Source organism: Callorhinchus milii, unplaced genomic scaffold (genome assembly GCF_018977255.1).
Source record: "Callorhinchus milii isolate IMCB2004 unplaced genomic scaffold, IMCB_Cmil_1.0 Scaffold16, whole genome shotgun sequence".
Classification (NCBI taxonomy): domain Eukaryota; kingdom Metazoa; phylum Chordata; class Chondrichthyes; order Chimaeriformes; family Callorhinchidae; genus Callorhinchus; species Callorhinchus milii.
Genome location: NW_024704757.1, coordinates 1148304 through 1169119, shown reverse-complemented (window position 1 = coordinate 1169119; position 20816 = coordinate 1148304). Strand labels below are relative to the sequence as shown.

Here is a 20816-nt window from a genome sequence, read left to right as displayed (position 1 = left end):
TAAATGGTCGTTGTCTGCCAGTCAAATATATTTTAGTTCCTGAGGCTACCAAGAACTTGCTTGTGATTTCAAATTGCCAATGACTTATCCAGTCAGTAACATGGGTAACAAACAAAGCAAAACTTATATAATTAGGGATGGTTTCAATAGCCAATTATGATACATTTGTAATTCATTATTATTGATATCCAGCTGGTAGATAGATAAATATACTTTTGCAAATTAAAGGATTTTTTTGGCGTGACAATTAACCCTTAATATTAATTGACTAAATGATTGAAATTTTCTTTTTTTTGATCTGCATCCAGAAACTTGAAGTGGCTCTGAAATATTGCAATTATGTCTTCACCGTCGTCTTTGTCTTCGAGGCTGTTCTTAAACTAGTTGCATTTGGCTTCCGGAGATTTTTTAAAGACAGGTAAGAAACATGGAAGTTTTCCTATTGACTGCTGGTGAATGCAAATATTGAATTCCTAACTGGGCCGTGTCAATCAGCGTTCAGTGAGGGACAAATCTGGTTAAAGCCTATGAGGTTGGCATGTGTATATCAAATGCAAGGATTATTATTATTGTTGTCATTTTTATAGCTGATTCTGTGCAGTAGCTTTTGTGACCATTGTCTTGACAAGGTTCATAGATTTTCAAATGTCATATTTTTCCGGTGGAACAGATTTGTCCCAGTGCTGCCTGCCATTTCAATCTGCTAATACCACGCATTTGTGTTTTGAATGTCTGGATCTGTAGCTGCAGTGGCCTGAGACCCTTCGGCATTGGGGGAACTAGTTATTAAGTGGTTTGTGCCCTATAGTGTTGACATTACATTGATGGAAACTGCATTCATTAATTTGTTCCAAATCACAATTGCTTTCTTAGCTGGGGAAGGGTTTGTTAGCAACCTGGAAGGATAGGAAAAATAAGGAAAAAATATTTTTGGGCTGGTTTTGAAAATTAATCACATTAAAAGCAATGTTGATCAATCTACAGGAACTATTTGCTCCGCACAATGATCCCCAGCTGTTCAGTAAACAAAATTTCTGTTTCATGAGTTTTCATAATGATTATGTTTTGATAATCTAATGGACTGCAACAAGATTAATTGATTAAATTTACACTGATGTTTATTCCCTGAATTTGTAGTCTTTGATCAGAGATTTTCCTGTAACATTGGGTGGGGGGCTGGAGGGAACTTAATTTACCACAACTTTGTCCACAACTTTGTCATCTCCAGAATAGACTTTTGTCCAATATCCCTGCTCACTAGTGTCCCAGCTCCATCCTTGACAAGTTCCAGTCCGTCCAGAACTCTGCAACATGGATCCTCTCCCACACTAGGCTCCACAACCCCTTGACCCTCATCCTCATCCTTGCAGGAGCTCAACCTTAAGATCCTAATATTTCCTTCAAATACCTCCACGTACTAGACCTACCGTACATTCTACAAGTGTTTCAACACAACAAAATTAACTTTCTGCTCATATTGTGAGTCACAGTGATTATAATCCTCTTGAAATACAAACACTTAAGGAGAATGACTAATTTTTCCAGGTGGAACCAACTAGATCTTGCCATTGTGCTTCTCTCAATAATGGGAATAACCTTGGAAGAAATTGAACTTAATGCCTCGCTCCCTATTAACCCCACCATCATTCGTATTATGAGAGTTCTACGAATCGCAAGAGGTAACATGTCCACTTTTTAGAGGGACTATTTATTAGAATACAGTGCATTCTCTGTTATAGTATGGTTAACTGGGTCCACCGTCAGCAGTTGTGTGAAAAGTGAAGCCGGAATGAATGACCAACTTCTGGGACATTCATTAGGTTTCATCATTTCATTCATCATTTCCTGTGCAACTCAGAAGTTGGCCATGTTTTAGCGTGGGTGGCTGGCTTGGTAGTGCTGTCCATAGTTGTGTTTCTGCAGTTCTTAAAAATAAACAATTTCCCAATGAAGCTTCAATTTAAGAATTGTTCATAATGCTGTGCCATCTTAAATTATAAGACAAACTGGTCCTAGAGGCTAAGAGAAGGTGGAATTTGGGGCCCAGAGTCTAGTGCAATACCAAGGTTGAAAACCTGAAAAGTCCTGAAGTAATGTTTAGGTGAAACCAAGTTTACATTTATCAAAACTTGTGGATTTTGGAAGGAAGGGCAAACCGAGGGAGGTAATTAAGAAATTTATTATCCTTTAAATGCTCAAAGAATGAATTAGAGTAGAGATCACATAACACAATGAGCATATTCGATGTTTGGGAAGAACAAGAGAGGAAATTTCGGAAATGTGATAACCCACTAACATACAGAAGGGTGAAAAAGTTTGCATGCGAGTTGACATCCCCATCAATACAAAACACAACTAAAGTACTATTTAAAAATTATAAGGGGACGGAGTATGTTCCCCTTATAATTTTCCAATATATCTTACACCTTTCAGATGTTACCTTATCAAACTTTTGAAAAAAGTCATCAAGTAGTTTTATCAGATGCCCTATTATCTGGGTGTCGTATCATCTAAATGCTACGCTTATTCTTACTTTTCTGCCTTCCCAGTGCTGAAACTGCTCAAGATGGCGACTGGAATGAGAGCTTTACTCGACACTGTTGTACAAGCTTTGCCTCAGGTAAGATCTCTTGCATCAACATTATTGAATAAAATAAAAATAATTTGAGCAATTGCCTGCTGCGTTTCGTCCAACAAAATTACATTTGTATAGCACCTTTCACGTCGGGAGGACGTCTCAAGGCGCTGGACAGTCAATGTTTCAGACCCGAGCTGGGGGTCGAGATTGGGGAGGGTGGAGGGCAGTGGGGGAAGCAGGGTAATCGAAAGCACGGTCGAAGAGGAGAGTCTTGAGATGGGCATTGTAGGAGGTAAGGGAGGGGGCAAGGCAGATGGACTGCGGGATGGAGTTCCAGAGGGTAGGGGTAGAGTGGCAGAAGGCCCTCCCACCAATGGTGGGGCGAGCAAGGCGGGGGATGTGAAGCAGGCCAGAGTCCACTGAGCGGTGAGAGCGGGCAGGATGGTAGGAGGTCACAGAGGTAGGGAGAGCAAGGTCATGGAGGGCTTTGAAGGTGAGGATCAGGATCTTGAGTGATGGGAAGCCTGTGGAGTTGGGCGAGGATGGGGGTGATAGGGTCATGGAGCCTGGTGTGGGAGAGGAGTGAGTGAGTTCTGGATGATCTGCAGCCTATGGAGGGAGGAGTTGGGGAGGTGATGGGGGCAAGAGTGTCGAGTGTGGAGGAGAGGGTGTTGTGAAGGAGGGTGAGAGGAGAAGAGGGGTCAGTGAGGGTTGAAGGCCAGAGGGAGAGGAGTTCAGAGGACTCCAAGGCAGCGGTTAGGGATTGTGGGGGTAACTTCTTCCAGGGGCGGTAGAAGATGGTGGTGGGTCTGGTGGAGGTGGGGAGGGGGGTGGAGGTGGTGAAGGAGATGAAGTGGTGATCGGAGACGGCCTTGTCGGTGATGGTGACATCCGAGACACTGAGGCCCCGGGTGATCACCAAGTCGAGTGGGTGGCCGTGACTGTGAGTGGGGGAGTTGATGTGGAGGGAGAGGTTGAGCGAGGAGAGCAGGAAGAGAAATCTGAGGAGATGGAGCAGGAGGGGGTGAAGTGCAGGTTGAAGTCGCCCAGGATGATGAGGCGATCAGAGCAGAGGCAGAGAGATGTAAGAAGTGTCAAAATATCGGAGATGAAGGTGGGAGAGGTTTTACGGAGCTGGTAGAGGAGGAGAAGCAGAGCATGGGGTTGTCCTTGGCCTCCAAGACTGTCTTGGAGTAGAACGATGATTTAGTGGAGGCGAGGCAGAGTGATAGGGATTTGATAAGGTCCAGTCAGATCTGTCGATGGACCATTAAGTTCGATTTAAGCCAGGTGCGCTCAGCGGCACGTACCTGTGCGTTCAGGGACTGGAGGTGGCTGGTGTACCATGGTGATTTTTGTGAGTAGGAGACAGTTCGGGAAGTGAGGGGAGCAAGGGAATCGAGAGTGGAGGAGAGGGAGCTGTGGGGAAGAGTGATAGAGGAGGAAAAGTCAATTGCAGGAGGAAGCACAGATGGGAAGGAGTTCAGATGACTCCAAGGTAGCCAAGAGGGAATGAGGTGGGGGGGGTGTTTCCAGGAGGTGGGAGATGGAGGTGGGTTGGGTGGCGGTGGGGAGAAGGATTGAGGAGTTAAGAGAGATGAAGTGATGGTCCGAGATTGCTTTGTCGATGATGGTGAGGTCTGAGATGGTGAAGCACCGAGTGATCACCGAGCCGAGCGAGTGACCACGGACATGGCTGGTAGAGTGGATGTGGAGAGAGAGGTTGAGGGAGGAGATAAGGGAGGAGGTCAGCAGAAGTAGAGCAAGAGGGGTGAAGTGAAGGTTGAAATCGCTAAGGATAAGGAGGCATTCAGAGCAGAGGGAGAGGGAAGATAGGAGGGTGGAGATGTCAGGGTGGAAGGTGGGGGAGAGGCTGGGGGGGGCGATAGATAAGGAGAATTTTGAGGGAAAGGTTGGAGGGGTGATAAGGGGTGGTAAGGTGCTCGAAGGAGGGGAAGTTTCCAGAGCAGTAAGGGTTAGGCCAAGCAGGGACTGGGAGATGAGAGCCACCACGGCGGTTACGTCGTGGGGTGTGATGGAAGGTGTGTGGTTTCTGTCAGGGGGAAGGTGTCACTTGGAGTGATCCAGGTTTCAGTGAGGGCGAGAATGTTGATGTTTTCGTTGACAACGAGGTCTTGGATTTTGGGCGTTTTTTTTGAGAGGGAGCAGACATTTTGTAGGCCAATGCGGAGGGACAGTTGGTCGTGGACTGTGGGGGGCAAGGGGGGTGGGGGTGGATGAGGGAGGAGAGGTTGGCCCTCAAGGGCCTTGCAGTGAGAATGGGGGATAGGGCAGTCAGAGTGGCTGCCATTGGACAGCCAGAGGCATCTGCCACGGTGGGCCCGATGGAGGATTCGCAGGCTGGAGCAGAAGGAGATGCCAAGTCACTTTGCAGTATAGTCTGTGAAGCACTTTCAAACATTGCGAAAACGTGATAAGACGCTATATCAAATGCAAAGATTATTGTTATTCAAAATTGGTGTTAAAATGTAACAGCTTCAGAATCGGTATTCAATATTGAGGGTTAAAGAAAAATCTAATTTATAAATACAGAACTGCTGCACAACCTGGTTGGGATCATTAACATTTTATAATGGTGTAGATTAGCATGAGGTTCATTGTGTGAGAGGTCTTTCCCAGCAGGCACGCTGTGAGTTCTGTGTATGCTTCTCATGGCTGGCTGCAATGCTGAAGCATTGGCAAACAATGCAGGAATAATTAATTTCAGGTCAAAGTGGAACAGTGAACAAAAAATTTAAGCCTGTATTTCTATCCAAAATTGGTTTTACATTTTGCTTAAAATCAATACTGAAAAAAATGCACAACCTCGGTGATAAAAATTGTAAACAAAAATCGATCTTCCAAGGGACTGGTTGGTACAGTAGTTTGCTGTCGGCTATTGTCACATTTTGAGATCTAATTTGAAACCTGTTGACTCTGAATGGGTGTTTCTTCTCTCTCTGCTGAGCTAGCGCAAGGGCACTAAGAAAACAAGAACAACAAGATTGCATTTATAGAGCGCCTTTCACGTCGGGAGGATGTCCCAAGACGCTGGACAGTTGGGTCAGGACCCGAGCAGGGGGAAACTGGTCAGGGTGAGGGGAGGGAAGGGAGGGAGCGAGGAGGGGGTAGAGTCGAGAGGGGAGCCGAAAGCACGGTTGAAGAGAAAAGTGTATCGGACAGATGGAACCTTGTTCCTCAGCAATGATTAGTCATTGCTAAAACACAGATGTTTTGTGAGAACAGGTTATGTGGGAAGTACAAGTATCCCATAGGAGTTCAACAAAGTTAAGGGTGGACAGGGAGTTTTATTCCACATTTGTCCTGTGGAACACTTGATGGTGGTGTGCTTGATACTGACATTGGATGCATAAGCCACAGGAGGATGAGGAAAGGACAGGTAAATTGGACTGAAAGGATTGCTCTTAAAAGAGGAGCCTAATGGCCTTCTTCTGTTCTGTGAATTTCTAAAATTTTAACTAGAAAAGTGCCGCTTGTGTCGTCACAGAGTCGCAAAATAAGATGCCCCAAAGTGGCTGCGAAGCCCTGCCCACAGAACGGAAGGAATAGATCTTTGTTACCTGCAATCATCTTTAAGAAATAAAGGAGTTGTTGGTTCAAGTGCACATCTGTGACATCTGATTAACAACATTGAAATTTTAAGCACTCTGAGGTGCTACCCTCTATGGAGGGCGCTATATAAGCACAAGTTGTTGTTGTTGGAAAGGAGTTGCTTTCACTTTAATGCAGTAATTGCTCTCTTCAATGTTTAGAGTTAAACTCATTTGAAGTAGTTTTTTTACCAAAAGCAAGTTATTTCAGTGAATAAGATTGAATTCAGAGAAAACATAAAGCCATTCGACCAACTATATTGTTACTTTTAAAACCATTCTTGGAAAGTTTAAGTCCACCCACTTTGAGTAAGCTTTTGCGAAGTGTTTAAAAACAGGTTCAATATGACTTGACTAATCAAATTTTAATGTGAACCTCTAATGCTTTCTGAATAATGAAATCATCAGGAGATTTCAGTGTAAACCAATCTGGTCGGTTTCCTGAAAAGACTTTATGGTTGAAGAAGAAAATCAAGTATTCAGTTCAACATAAATTAGCATGTCATGCAAGCAATAAAACCAGCATCAAGCACACCAGCAGTAGACAGCAGCGGAGTAAAGATCCCTCAGCTCCATTCATTTCTTTTAAGAACATCGCTGTTCCACCAGTGTGATACTTGTACTTTTCCTAAAAACTATACTCACCAAGCATCTGGGTGAGTCAACTAATCTGGTGCTAATCTGTGCTGAACAATAGGAGAATTAATCGAAGTGATTAGTTAAGTGTCTGAAAATATCATTATAATGGAAAGAAATTAATGACTAAAGCTTGGGTTCTGTAACCTCACTGAACAAACTTTGTTGAAAAGCTCAGAACAACAACAATTTACATTTATACAACAACAACAAAATTACATTTGTATAACGCCTTTCACATAGGGAGTACATTCCAAGGCACTGGACAGTCAGTGTTTCAGACCCGAGCTGGGGGGTCGGGATTGGGGAGGGTGATCAAAAGCACAGTCAAAGAGGAGTGTCTTGAGATGGATCTTGAAGGAGGCAAGGGAGAGAGTGAGGTGGAGGGAATAATTTATAATTTTATACAGCACAATTCACATCAGGGAACATGGCTGAGTGGGAGTCTGAGCTGATGGGGAGGGTAAAGTTTTGGGAGATTGGAAGGTGGCCAAACAAACTAAAATTACAAGCAAATCTATTTCCTTTTGTGTAAAATTACAAGAAAATTTATTGGTGTCTGGATCCATGTCTGGATCAATTGCTCAGAGCTTCTGGCTAGCTGTACATTGAGTATATCTTAATTGTTCCTCAAATCTTGAACTGATTACGCATCCCCATGAGTCACACAATGATACACGTGGACTGTTTCAGGAACTTTGCAGTTTGTGGCTACTGTTGACTATCACTGAATGGCACAAACTGCTACTTATGATCATCATAATACAGAATGATAAAGCAGGCATTTGCCCCATCAAGTTTACCCTGGTCTTTTTTCGCCAATTCTATCTGTGGTAGCACATTACAAACCTCTACTTACAAAGGCAATAAGATCAACTAATTGAGAAACATAAATGTATAGAAATCTACAGCGGAGAAAGAGGCTATTCAGCACATCAAGTCTGCACCAGCTCACAGAGCATGGAGACCAACTCAAACCAACTGCCCCATCTTATCCCCATACCCTTCAATGAGAGTGATTCGATTTAACTAAAATATATTAGGCACTTCTCAAACAAATTCATTTTTATTGAGTAATTATTTTTCACTGGGATATATTTGATAATTTGCCACTAGAACATTGATTATCCTACATTAGGCACCTGTTTTATGACAATAATTGTAATAATAATCCTTCCAATTGATATAACGCTTTACTACATCGTCAAGTGCTTCACAATAGTTTTACTGTGAAGTGTAGTGACTGTATATTGCAGGTGAATGGGGCAGCCAATTTGTGCACACCAATGTCCCACAAACAGCCATTAAATGGATGACCATTTTATCTGGGGGATGTCCAGGACACTAGGAGAAACTAGGAGATACTCCCATCTCTTTTTGATTAGTGCCATGGGATCCTTAACCTCTATCTCAACAGACAGATAAAACCTTGCTTTAAACGTTTAACCTGAAGAATAATACCTCTGACAATATTTTGCCCATAAAATATAAAGTCAATTTACCTTACAGTATATTCTGTGAAGCGCTTTGAGACATCTCGAAGATGTGATAAGGCGGTATATCAAATGCAAGGATTAATAATGCTCCTGCAGCACCTTAGCACTGTGTGGGATTGTCCGTCTTGACTGAGGATTCAAAGTCCCGATGTGGGCTTGAACCCAACCTCAGAGATGAGAATGCTACCAACTGAGCCAGCCTGAGACTTGATACCAAAACTTAGCATTAGCCTGTAAGACAACAACAACAATAATAAGATTGCATTTATAGAGCGCCTTTCACGTCGGGAGGACGTTGCAGGGCGCTGGACAGTTGGGTCGGGACCTGAGCAGGGGGGACATGGTCAGGGTGAGGGGAGGGAAGGGAGGGAGTAAGGAGGGGGTAGAGAGTCGAGAGGGGAGCTGAAGGAAGGGCTGAAGAGAAAGGTCTTGAGACCGGCCTTGAAGGAGGAAACGGAGGAAGCGGCGAAGGCACTGGAGGATGGAGTTCCAGAGCCTCGGGGCTGAGAGGCTGAAAGCCACCGATGGTAGGGCGGTTGGGGCGGGGGATGTGGAGCAGACCGGAGCCAGAGGAACGGAGGGTACGGGCAGGTACCTGGGTGGGATAGTAGGTCGGAGAGGTAGGAGGGAGCGAGGCCATGAATGGCCTTGTAGGTGAGGATGAGGATCTTGAATTTGAATTCCCACAAAGACCTTTGTAATGGGAAGACATCATGGAAAATTTAACAGAAAATGCTCAGAAATAATGCCTAAATCTAATCTTCACATGGAAGCTGCTTTTTAAGAATGTCTGAAACCAAATTAAGTTTGGTTTAAAAACATCCATACTTCTGTGCCATTTCACATGAAATTTTAAGAGAAAATTGCCTTCAGGCTAAGGACTAGGTGAAATTTTGAGGCCGCTGAAGCTTACACATGAAACATAGATTTGGGTTGTGACTAACTCTGTGCAAAACAAAGTGCCAAGAAGCTGCAAATGATGCGTGATACCATTTTCATCAACTCACTTATGTGCACCTGTGCTATCAGAATTCCCTTAAGTAATTTCTGTAAATTTTCAGCCTTAAATGAGCTGTTATTTGATCATATTCACACACTGAGCCACCAGATTATACACTAAAACAAGCCAACATCATATCCAGGGGCTCTGAAGTATTAATCAGCTCACTGAGGTTTCTTCACACTATGCAAAATAATGGGGAGAGCTAATGCATTTTAATTCCTATGCCAAATGATTGATTGATTGATTTTGGCTGTTTCTGCCATGCCATGATGTGATTAATACTTTTATTAATTTTATTTTTCATACTGCATTATATGGATTTTGGAGTAAACACGACGGGAGAAAATCCTTTTCAGCTATGCAATAAAAATATTTCAGCCTATTATGCTTTCCGATTCATTAAGATGTAATGATGTTTTTATTTCTGTCAACAAAATGTTGAGTTTGCATTTATTTTAGCTTCTTAAAAACAACATTAAAAAATGTACAACAGAAAATTGGAATTATCACAGCAAAAATAACAAATTGTATTTATATCAAGCCTTTCATGTCGGGGGGACGTCCCAAGGTACTGGACAGTCAAGGGTTTGCACCTGAGCTGGGGTGCATTCGAGAGTGGTGGGGGCCAAGGGTGTGGAAGATGACGGAAGGTATAATAAAACAGGAAACCACAAAGGCTTTGGGAAAGCTAAATTCTATATAAACATGTTATATATTGATGTGGCAGTCTCTCCGCAGTTTACAAGAACTGTCTTTCCTTTTGCCTTTCAGGTGGGAAATCTTGGCTTATTGTTCATGCTCTTATTTTTTATCTATGCGGCTCTAGGGGTTGAACTCTTCGGTAAACTGGGTGAGTTAAATCTCTTTGGTTGGCTTAATCTCGTTAATACAGAGTCATACAGTACTTAACATTTGCAACATTGCATGCTTTATTTTGAAGTTTAAATACATTACCTCCCTTTCAATGTGTACTTCAGCCTACAGTACACAAAACAATGATCATTTCAAATATGTAATGATTGTGAAGGTTTGCCACAGATTCCTATAAAAATTCAAGCCTGAACATTGGGGCAAAATAACAGGCAATTTAGAGGGAAAGGGATTGCAAGCCATTTGAAGCCAGGGTGGTGCAGTAATGGCTATATGTTTTTTTGTCTTTCAGTTTGTAACGATGAAAACCCATGTGAAGGACTGAGTCGACATGCAACGTTTGAGAATTTTGGAATGGCTTTCCTGACTTTATTCCGTGTTTCCACCGGTGACAACTGGAATGGAATAATGAAGGCATGTAATTAGTTCTGTTGAAATGTTAAGTTCAAGCATTAGTAATGCACTAGAAACCTAGTAATTAGAATGTCCTAGTGGAAATTAAACGGTCCCATTTATCACTATTTATACTCAAAGTCACTTTGCTTTGTGTCACTAATGATTATCAAGTATCTGCATACAATCCGTTAAGAATATGCCAGTGAAATGTTCTAAATTGTAAATGGCTCTGGGTAATCTGTGTGTCTTACCATTGACTGCTGGAGAGATATCTAATTGGAGGTGGCTACCTCCAATTAGAAGGTTTAAGGGTCTTGTTAAATAGTATTAAACCCTCAGAGGTGGTTTGCTAGGTACAATTGTGGTGTGATGGAATGATGTTGCCAGGTCCTGGCAATTTTGATCTATCATTTCACTTGCAGTCACACCCAATCTCAGGTACACTCTTTGGCATAGAGCACAGCATAGGTGAATCCCTACAGGAAGCAAGAAAAAAAAAGTGAAACTCGAACTGCTCCCAGCTCCCTCTCTGCAAAGTTCTCTGAGATGTTTTCACAAGATCACAAAATGGCAAAATTGGTCTGGATGAAGAAGGCCTTTTGGCCCACCTAATCCTCCAGAACACCTACCCTACCATACCACCCATCAAGCTGTTTGAATGAGTTCACTGTCCTGACCTCGAACCCCTTTCCAGGCAAACAGTTCCAGTCATTGATTCGTCTCTCTATCCTGCATGAAAGATGGTATATAAGTGCAAATTGTTTTTCATGTCAATTTTACAGAACTAGGATCAACTAACCTAGGATCAGCGATTTGCTAACACACCTACTACAATATCTTAACTGCAGGCAAACTCAAGACAGCTGAAATTGTATTGGAGAAATTGATGGGAAAGTACAGTTCAAAAAAAAAAGTAATTTAACATATGATGGGAATGCCTCCAAACAATTGGGTGTGAATTCAAAGAAATGCATCACACTGCAGATTGAAACGCATCACACTTTGACAGCAGCTACAACAGGTACAGGAGGTGACAGGCAAATGTCCCATAACCACACTAACAGTGCGGTAGAGCCAATTCCTTTTGAACTCTTCTCCTCAAGCTTTTCAGCTTAATGTTCTGGTTAATTGCAGTACTGCCTTACTTTTAAAAATATTGAGGGCAATAACCATCTTGGTAGCATATGCGGCTTTCTCTATTTCAGCTGTTGGTTGCTCAAGAGGTTTGAGTCGGCAGAGTTTAAACTTTGCCATTGCACCACCATGCCTTTGGGCCATTTCAGCTGATAGCATTTCTCTCTAGGTGATGACCGCTACATTTACTGCATGGGCTCAGGATATGAAGTGACCTTCACAAGAGAAGCTTCTATTTTTTCTTTTAAAATGGGACGAGGTCTGAGTAAATTGTCTGCAAGGATGAGTGAAACGGATTTATAAACAACAGGAAGCAGCAGATTATAAAAGCTCTCAAGTCAGTGCCCTACGAGGAGATAACAGTAATTAAAATTCTACATTGAGTCACCCAGGAGAAGTAAATGCTTACTCGTAGGAACATAGTAGAGAATAAAACTGATTAAACCGAGTAATCCACACCTGGAATTATGGATTTATTGAGAATAAATAACAAGGATTTAATTTACTTCAGAGGTTCAGGAGGTTATCAAAAATCAGACTTTTTATATTTTGATTCCAGAGCTTCAATCTGCGGAGTTGATTCTTTTCTTTGGTCAGTCAGGTGCCTGACCCATGCAGAAGAGAATCCAGAATCCATCCTTAAGAGAGAATCCAAACCAGTAATGTCAAACTTCAGCCATTTAACTTTGTGTCTGACGTTTTGGAAGGAATTTGCAACAGCTCAAGTTCATGGAATGCAAGTGCTTCTGAGAGGGTATGGTTTCAAGCCACCCCACTGTTAAGTGCACTGTTATGTTGCCCAGGTGATTATAATAATATGCAACTTCAAAACAGGAACATAAGGAGCAGGGAGAGCCTTGTACATGTTAGAATTACTTTTGTTAAAAGGTGATTGTCTCTTTTTCCTGTATTTTCCCAGGACACTCTGCGTGAGTGCAGTGGAGAGGACAAGAGCTGCCTCACCTACCTCCCCTATTTCTCTCCTGTGTATTTTGTCACATTTGTTCTGATCGCCCAGTTTGTGCTGGTTAACGTGGTGGTCGCCGTGCTGATGAAGCACTTGGAGGAGAGCAATAAAGAAGCAAAGGAGGATGCAGAGCTCGATGCAGTGATTGAGCTGGAGATGTCACGAGGGCTTGGGGCGTCAAGCAGCAGTATTGGGCGTACGCCTGTACTTGAAAACAGAACTCTGCACCCTGGGCAGGAGTCAATGAAAAGCGAATCACCAGTGCATGTAAAACAAGCCACAGTAAGTGTGATTAATGGCTTAAAAAAGCTATCAAAGGTAACTCGACACTAACAATCTATTTAGAGAGAGTTTCAGACTAGCAAGCCCTGTTACTGTTGCTCAAAATGTGGAGCATCAAAATATAATTAAAAGAACAATATAAAGGGGGGGTTATTTCACTGTTAAGTGTAGTGCATTGTTATTCTGTTCTGATAAGTCAGTGCACCATGCCTTTCCCAAACTGTTTCAGCCTTTCCTCAAGGAATGCATAATGTTGCTTTCTTGAGACCAGTACTGATGTGAACTTGACATTCAAGTTAGCTGTCAAGCTAAACTTACTTAGTTTGTACCCCGATGAACCCAGGTTTGTAGTTGAATGATTAAATTAGTTCTATCGGACTCGAAAGTTGCTCAGCTAAGTTCATCATCATTTAAATAAGCACGTGGTGATTTTCAATGTTCACCTTTGTGTCTTGTGTTTTTTTGTCGGATTGCTCAGTTAAGTCAGTTGGAGCTTAGTGACAGTAATGCCAATATACCTGTTTAATCTCCATATGGGCTGCATGAATTTGTTTAGGTGACAGCCTCAGTTGGTAGCATCCTCAGCTCTGAGTCAGAGAGCTGTGGGTTCAAACAACATGTCAGGAATTTGAACTCACAAGTCTAGGCTGACACACCAATGCAGTGCTGGGGGTGTGCTGCATTGTTAGAGGTTCTGTCCCTCAGATGATACATTAAACCAAGGTCTTGTTTGCCTGTTCAGGTGGATGTTAAAGATTCCTTGACACTATTCACAAAGAGAAGGGAGTTTCTTCCAGTGTCCTGGCCAGCAATCCCCCAGATAAAATTGGTGATTCACTTCATGGCTGTTTATGCATCAATGGCTCTCAGGTTTGCCTACAAAATACACAGTCACTATACTTCACAGCAAATCTCATGAAGCACTGGATGTGAAAGGGACTATATCAAAAGTAAGAATTTGTTTTGGACTTACAGAATTTTAATCACAAGAGAACCCTTTAGAAAATAACTTTTTGACTGAAGGTTATTATAAATAATATATGAATCTTCAATTGGAATTTATGTCTAGGACTGTAAGGCATGTAATATGCTGTTCTCAGGGCTGTCAGTACATCATTTCAATTTGAAGCAGGAGAGAAAAGCTAAGTAAGCATCCCATTCTGGTTTGTCTATAATGGCACGCTGTTAAAATGCTACACAACAATACTGAATCCTCCAGTGCCTCCATACATCTTGCTCTGTACAAAATGCTTGAAGAACAAGAGCCTCTGGTCCAAATTCTATATACTGTACTCAAATACTGAAAGTGGAATGCACAGTAGAACAAGCCATTTTATATTAAAATTTAAGATTCTTTTTACCAGCTATAGGGAAAAAAAGACTTCCAATTTAAGAATTTTTCACAATTCAGCAGCATCTTGTCAGACTCTGTCACTGTGAAGTGCTCCGGGACGCTACCCCACCATGAAGGGCGCTATATAAATGCAAGTTGTTGTATCTTAAATTTTAAGACAAAATAGTCTTAAAACCCAAGACCAGACAGGCCTTCAGGCCTTGCATGTTCTTTTTATGCTAAACATTGCCACAGAGAGTTAAGTGTTGAATAATAAGAATAATCCTTGCATTTGATGTAGCACTTTACCACGTCTTTGAGACGTCTCAAAGCGCTTCACAGAACATACTGTAAAATGAATTGACTGTATATTTTGTGGGCGAAACGCGACAGCCAATTGTGCAAGCAGTGTCCTACAAACAGTCTTGGATTGAGTGACCAATTTATTATTTTTTTAAGGGATTATTACCCCCGGAAAAGCGATCCGCTAATCGACTAACAATCAGATTCCTACTTACTGCTAGGTAAACAGAAGAGTGTGGAGTAAGGAAACCTGCCCAGCATTTCACCCAGCCAGGAATTGAACCCAAGTCTCTCGATTGCGAGGCGAGTGCTTTAACCACTGAGCTACAGGACTCCACACAGGCTTTACATCCAACTCAACTTAATTTCTGATTATTTTGATTAGTATTCTCTGCAGTGGCTGTCATTAATTAGTACCCACGTATATTAACCTTTGCAAATCATTTCCAGTATGTTACTACTAAGATATCTATGTCAGATTTGAACAGAAGCTTCTGATTGAAACAATGTTGTTTCTAAAACAATCATGGAGAATCTGGACAGAAGTAAAATCATAAATGATAGCCAATATGGATTCATGAAGGGAAAGTCTTGCCAATCTAATTTACTGTTTTTTTTACTGTGTGACAAGGGAGCTTGATAAGGGTAAGGCTGTGGATGTCATATATCTGGATTTCAGTAAGGCCTTTGATACAGTTCCTCTTGAGAGGCTGGTACTGAAAGTAAAGAAAGCGGGAATCATTGGAGATATATTACAATGGATACGCAATTGGTTGACCATAAGAACCCAGAGGTACAAGGAATGTCATCAGAAGGGAAAATGTTACAAGTGGAGTTCCATAAGGGTCTGTTTTTGGACCTCTTTTGTTTAATATTTTTATAAATAATCTAACTAAGAGACGCAAGCACAGTGGCTAAGTTTGCAGATGGCACCAAGCTAATGAAGGTCGTAGACTGCAAAGCTGAACAAGATAAGTTACAGGAGGATTTGAACATACTTGGGAAATGGGCAGATCGGTGGCAGATGAAATTCAATGTGCAGAAATGTAAAGTGCTTCATGTGGGGACAAAAAATCCTGGAAGGGACTATTATTTGAATAGAAGGAAAATAATATATGTGGAAAATGGACCTGGGGTTCCTGATTGACAATAAATTGTAGCTCTCCCAACAATGCTCTGTGGCAGTGAGTAAAGCAAACCAGATATTGGGATGTATCAAAGATCAATAGCAGCTGAAATTGTGGGGTAATCCTGCCGCTGTATAAATCATTGGTGAGACCATACTTAGAGACTGTGTACAGTTCTGATCACCGCAGTACAGAAACGATGTTGGAGAAATTGAGAAGATGCAGAGGAGGACAACTAAAATGATTGAGGGAATGGAAGGCCTGGACCATGAGGAGCGACTAAGTAAACTGGGCATGTTCACGCTGGAAAAGAGAAGAGTGAGATTGCTGTCTGTAAGATTCTAATGTGGTTGGACAATATACATCATGACAGGCTTTTTTACTTGTTCAGAATAGTAAAACCAGAGGACACGGCCTACAATTGAAGGGGGTAAATTCAGAACAAATCTACACAAACATTATTTCAGTGAGTGAATAGTGAACCTGTGGAACAGGCTCCCTGGGGAGACAGTTGAAGCAGAAAGTGTTGATTCGCATGGATAATCCCAGAACTGAGAGGTTATATCTATCAAGAAAGGCTGAACATGCTTGGACTCTTTTCTCTTGAGGGGTTGACCTGATAGAGGTCTTTAAATTTATGAAAGGTTTTGATAGGGTAGATATAGGGAAGATGTTTCCACTTGTGGGGAAGACCAAAACCAGGGCCATCAATATAAAATAGTCACAAATAGATCAGATAGGGAAGTTAGAAGAAATGTCTTCACACAGAGAGTAGTGGGAATGTGGAACATGCTGCCGCAAGGAGTTGTTGAGGCAAATAGCACAGATGTATTTAAGGGGAAGCTGGATAGGTACATGAGGGAGAAAGGTATAGAAGGTTATGCTTGAAGGCTTAGTTGAGGAAGGGCAGGAGGCTCATGTGGAGTATACACACCGGCATAGACCAGTTGGGCCGAATGGCCTGTTTCTGTGCTGTATATTCTAATGTATTCTTTCAAACACAGATTAGATAGTTTTCTTTAGGCAATAATATTATGGGATATAGTACATAAGTAGTTTGGGATATATGTACATGCGACCACCAGGAAGGTGGAAGGCAAACTAGATGGACCTTGGTCTTTTTTCGTCTAGCATTTCTTATGTTCTTAATGCTACGCCACTATTTTAGTTTACACATTGGGGGCAGGGAATAAATGATATTGAATAGATAACATGTATTATTGATGGATCTCATGTTGTGGTGAGCATTCACATTATTAATGTCTATTTATTATTTAATACAGATTTACAGCACTAACTGGTGCTGCAGGGAATCCACTTTTCAAGCACTTAATGCATTGCAAAATGAATAAAAAATTAACATGTGGCATTCTTTATTTCTTCTCCCATTCGTCTATGCAAAAACAAATCCTGTTGCTTATCAATGTTTTGGCCACTAAGCCACATAACATGTTTAGGAACATCTATGAAGCCTTTCCTTTCTGATGAAGTCCTGTTCATCTTGTTGGGAACTACTGATGTGAATGCTGATCACTGCACGATTCTTATCTGTGCAGAAAAGGTCTTTCAAAGCTTCCTAAGCGTGCATTTTACACTATCCTTAATGAAACGTTGCATCAATCAAATTCATACTTTCAGCAGATTTCAATAACAGCATAAATAGACTACAGTGATATTTGCCACTACACCATCATCCAAGTTCAGAGTAGAACAATTTATATTAAACAGAAGCAAGCTTGTTCTCCCATTGCTATGAATGACATGCCTTTAGCAACCTGACTTTAATTTTAAATGGATTATGAAAAATGAAAACAGGTGGCTTGTCTCCAGCTATTCTTCTATGAGATCATGAATTGCATTTCCAATTACAGTTGAGTGTAAAAGGTTATTCCTGATAGCGCAGAGCTGGTTTAATGAATTAACTCAGTATTCGAATCTTGAAATGGTGTTGAAGCATGCTGAGTAGAGTATTATTGCCAAAAGTCTGTCTCTCTAGTGTGAAGGTACCTTAAATTTATTGTGGGCACCAGTGACTGGAGTATTTTATTATTCTCTACGTTAGAAAACTGTAACTTCTGCAGGTTCAAATGATTTCCTTCAAATTTGAGGACTTGAAAAAANGCCTGGCCCAGAATAATTAAATCAAACTCAGATTAGAATTCAAATCAAACTGCACCTAAACTTTGCTGAATTAGCTAAACAGCATCCATCCTTCTCTGGGGAGAAAGTGTACACGCCATACTTTTTAGGAACTCCTAAACTCCCACTTTCTACTGAGCATTCCTCAGTAGAATGAATTAACAGAATAAAAGTTTCCATAATTCCATGCTAATATAGCAATCTGATTTAGCAGAACCATAAAGAAGGATATCTAACAATAATACTTTCATTTGATATAACATTTCAATGCCTTACCACATTGAAACGTCTAGAGGTATTTGAAGCGTAGTGACTGTGTTCTTAGAGGCAAACATGGTAGCCAATTTGCAGAGCAGTGTACCAATTTTATATATAGAGGCCACTAGGCAAGGACATTGGGAGAAATTTGCCTCTCTTTTCAAATAGTGCCATAGATCTTCAGCATCCATCTAAACACATTCAGGACCTCAATAAAGTCTCATTTACAGGATAGCACCTTCGACACTACAGTGCTGTTTCCGACCACCCCAGCAGTGGACAGGAATATTGTGTGTTATATTGTGAACTAATAGTACCAATGTGGGGCTTTAACTCACAGGTCTAAAAGGTGAGAGTGTTCCAAGTAACACCTGAGTTGGAAATGTAAAGTGTCATTGTAGTGTGTGAATGTTGTACTGAAGTCGGGGTCAAGAAACACAGACGTAGTGTCTGGCAGTCAGTTTAAAATCGACTTAGTGGGAGATATTTTAATTTTCCTTTACTGTGGAGACCTGCCACTTCTAATCTCCGTGCACAAAACTAGGAACTGTGCTGCTGACATTGGCGACAGCACCTGTCAGTGAGTAACTCCACTGGAAATCCCACTAGACAGCAATCTAAAATAATCCTGGCTGCCAGTTGTAAGACTGCAAAACCTCAATGTAAGGCAATACTCTGCAGGTAGAAAGTTCATATACAATTTGGTGAGGCTTCGTTATAATTTTCTCCATGTTGCTTTGCTGGGAGGAGGACTTTATATTGAAAATCACTTCACATTATGGTTGCCTTCACTTTTCCGCTGACTTCAAATACAGGCTATTATTAATAATTTATCATTTATAAATATTGCATTGGATGGACTTCCCCCACTTTCTAGTAGTTTTGATTTTTTTTAATAGGAATATATTGTATTTCTTCTAATGGGATGCACCAATAACACAACAACTTGCACTTATATAGCGCCTTCCACGCAGGGTAGCGCGTCAGAGCGCTTAACAGTGCTGGAGCCTGACTCCGAGCCGGGGGTGGGGGGAAGTGACCATAAGCACGGTCGAAAAGGATGGTTTTCAGGCAGAACTTGAAAAAGGGGAGAGAGGGGGCAAGGCAGAGGGATTGAGGGAGAGTGTTCCAGAGTTTCGGGGCATAGTGGCTGAAAGCACGACCTTCAATGGTGGAGCGGAGGGTGAGAGGGATGAGCAGTCGAGTGGAGGTGGATTGAGATCGAAGAGGGAGGGAGATGCCAGGGAGTGAATGGATTTGAACATGAGTGCGAGGATCTTGAAGTCGATGTGTTTGGTGATGGGGAGCCAGTGGAGCCTGGGCCAGAACTGGTGAGATGTGGGTATGGAGTTTGGTCGGGGTAATTTTGCGGGCAGCAGAGTTCTGAATGAGCTGGGGAGACTGGCAAGAAGTGCATTTGAGTAATCCAGGCAGGAGGTGACAAACGCACGCATGAAGGTTTCTGCTGCATTTGTGGTACGGTACGATCAGAGACAGGCAATGTGGTGGAGGTGGAAGAAAGCGGTCCTGGTCAAGGACCGGATGTGGAGAAGGAAGGACAACGAACCGGACGCCTAGATTGCGCACTGGTTCAATGAGTCTGAATGAGAGCCCAGGGAAGTTGAGAAGGTCAGATCCGCAGGAGTGAAGACGTTGACGGGAGTCGAGGAGTATGGCTTCCATCTTGTCCATATTCTGTGTGGGGTGTGGGGGGGAGACCAGCATCCAGCAGAGAGCCGAGGTTACCAGTGCTCTGTTATCTGTCTGACATTCCACATTAATCCAGCTTTATATTTAATGCTGCCGCTAACACAATGTTGCTCCCTCCCACCTCTCTCTCCCTCCCTCTCCCTCCCTCTCTCTTTCTCTCTCTCCCTCACTCTCCTTTCCTCCCCACCTCTCCCTCCCCACTCTCTCCCTCCCTCCCTCCCTCACTGACACAACTGTAACCAGCTCTCTCCCTGGGATTTACTGGAAAAAGCTACAGGAGCCAAGACACTGAATCTTTGTGCTTTCTCCCCCATCCCTCATCGTGAGGTTTGTGTGTATTTCCTGTCCCCTTTGTGTTCACACAGTATTTAAAAAAATAATAATAATAATTTAGTCACTCAATCCACGACTGTATGTGGGGCTCTGCTGTGCTCAATTGGCTGCCACGTTTCGCCCACAAAATACACAGTCACCACACCTTAAAGTATATGCTTTAAGGTGAGACAAGCTGATAGAACATCAGGGACCTGGAGTCGATACTGGAGGAGGCAAAGTAGATTTGTGTGTCATCCGCATATGTATGGAAGTTTACCCCGTGTCTGCGGGTGACATTGCCCAGAGGGAGCATGTAGATGAGGATGAGGATGTAGATGAGGAAAAGAAGAGGCCAAGGATGGAGCCCTGGGGTACCCCACAGGTGACCGGGCGGGGATGGGAGGAGAAACCATTTGTGAGATGAAGTGGAGGCGGTTGGTTAAGTAGGATTCGAACCATGCGAGTGCAGTCCCACTAAGGTGGATGAGGGAGGAGAGCCGATAGAGGAGGATGGCGTGGTCGACTATGTCGAACGCAGCAGAGAGATCCAGGAGGACAAGGAGGCAGAGAGAACCCTGGTCACAGATAGAGAAGACGTTGTTTGTGACTTTGGCAAGCGCTGTTTCTGTGCTGTGGGCAGTCAGGGAGAAAACCAATG

General features: G+C 42.4%; 1 protein-coding gene across 1 annotated transcript in view; it reads left to right on the top strand.

The window, feature by feature from the left end:
- Positions 1 to 20816, top strand: part of cacna1ha (calcium channel, voltage-dependent, T type, alpha 1H subunit a) — a 141527-nt gene that overhangs the window by 111387 nt on the left and 9324 nt on the right. The window contains exons 25-30 of the mRNA XM_042340973.1: positions 309 to 418; positions 1546 to 1679; positions 2550 to 2620; positions 10096 to 10174; positions 10487 to 10608; positions 12644 to 12973. Coding sequence (XP_042196907.1) covers positions 309 to 418; positions 1546 to 1679; positions 2550 to 2620; positions 10096 to 10174; positions 10487 to 10608; positions 12644 to 12973 — 846 coding nt within the window. The remainder of the gene's footprint in view (positions 1 to 308; positions 419 to 1545; positions 1680 to 2549; positions 2621 to 10095; positions 10175 to 10486; positions 10609 to 12643; positions 12974 to 20816) is intronic.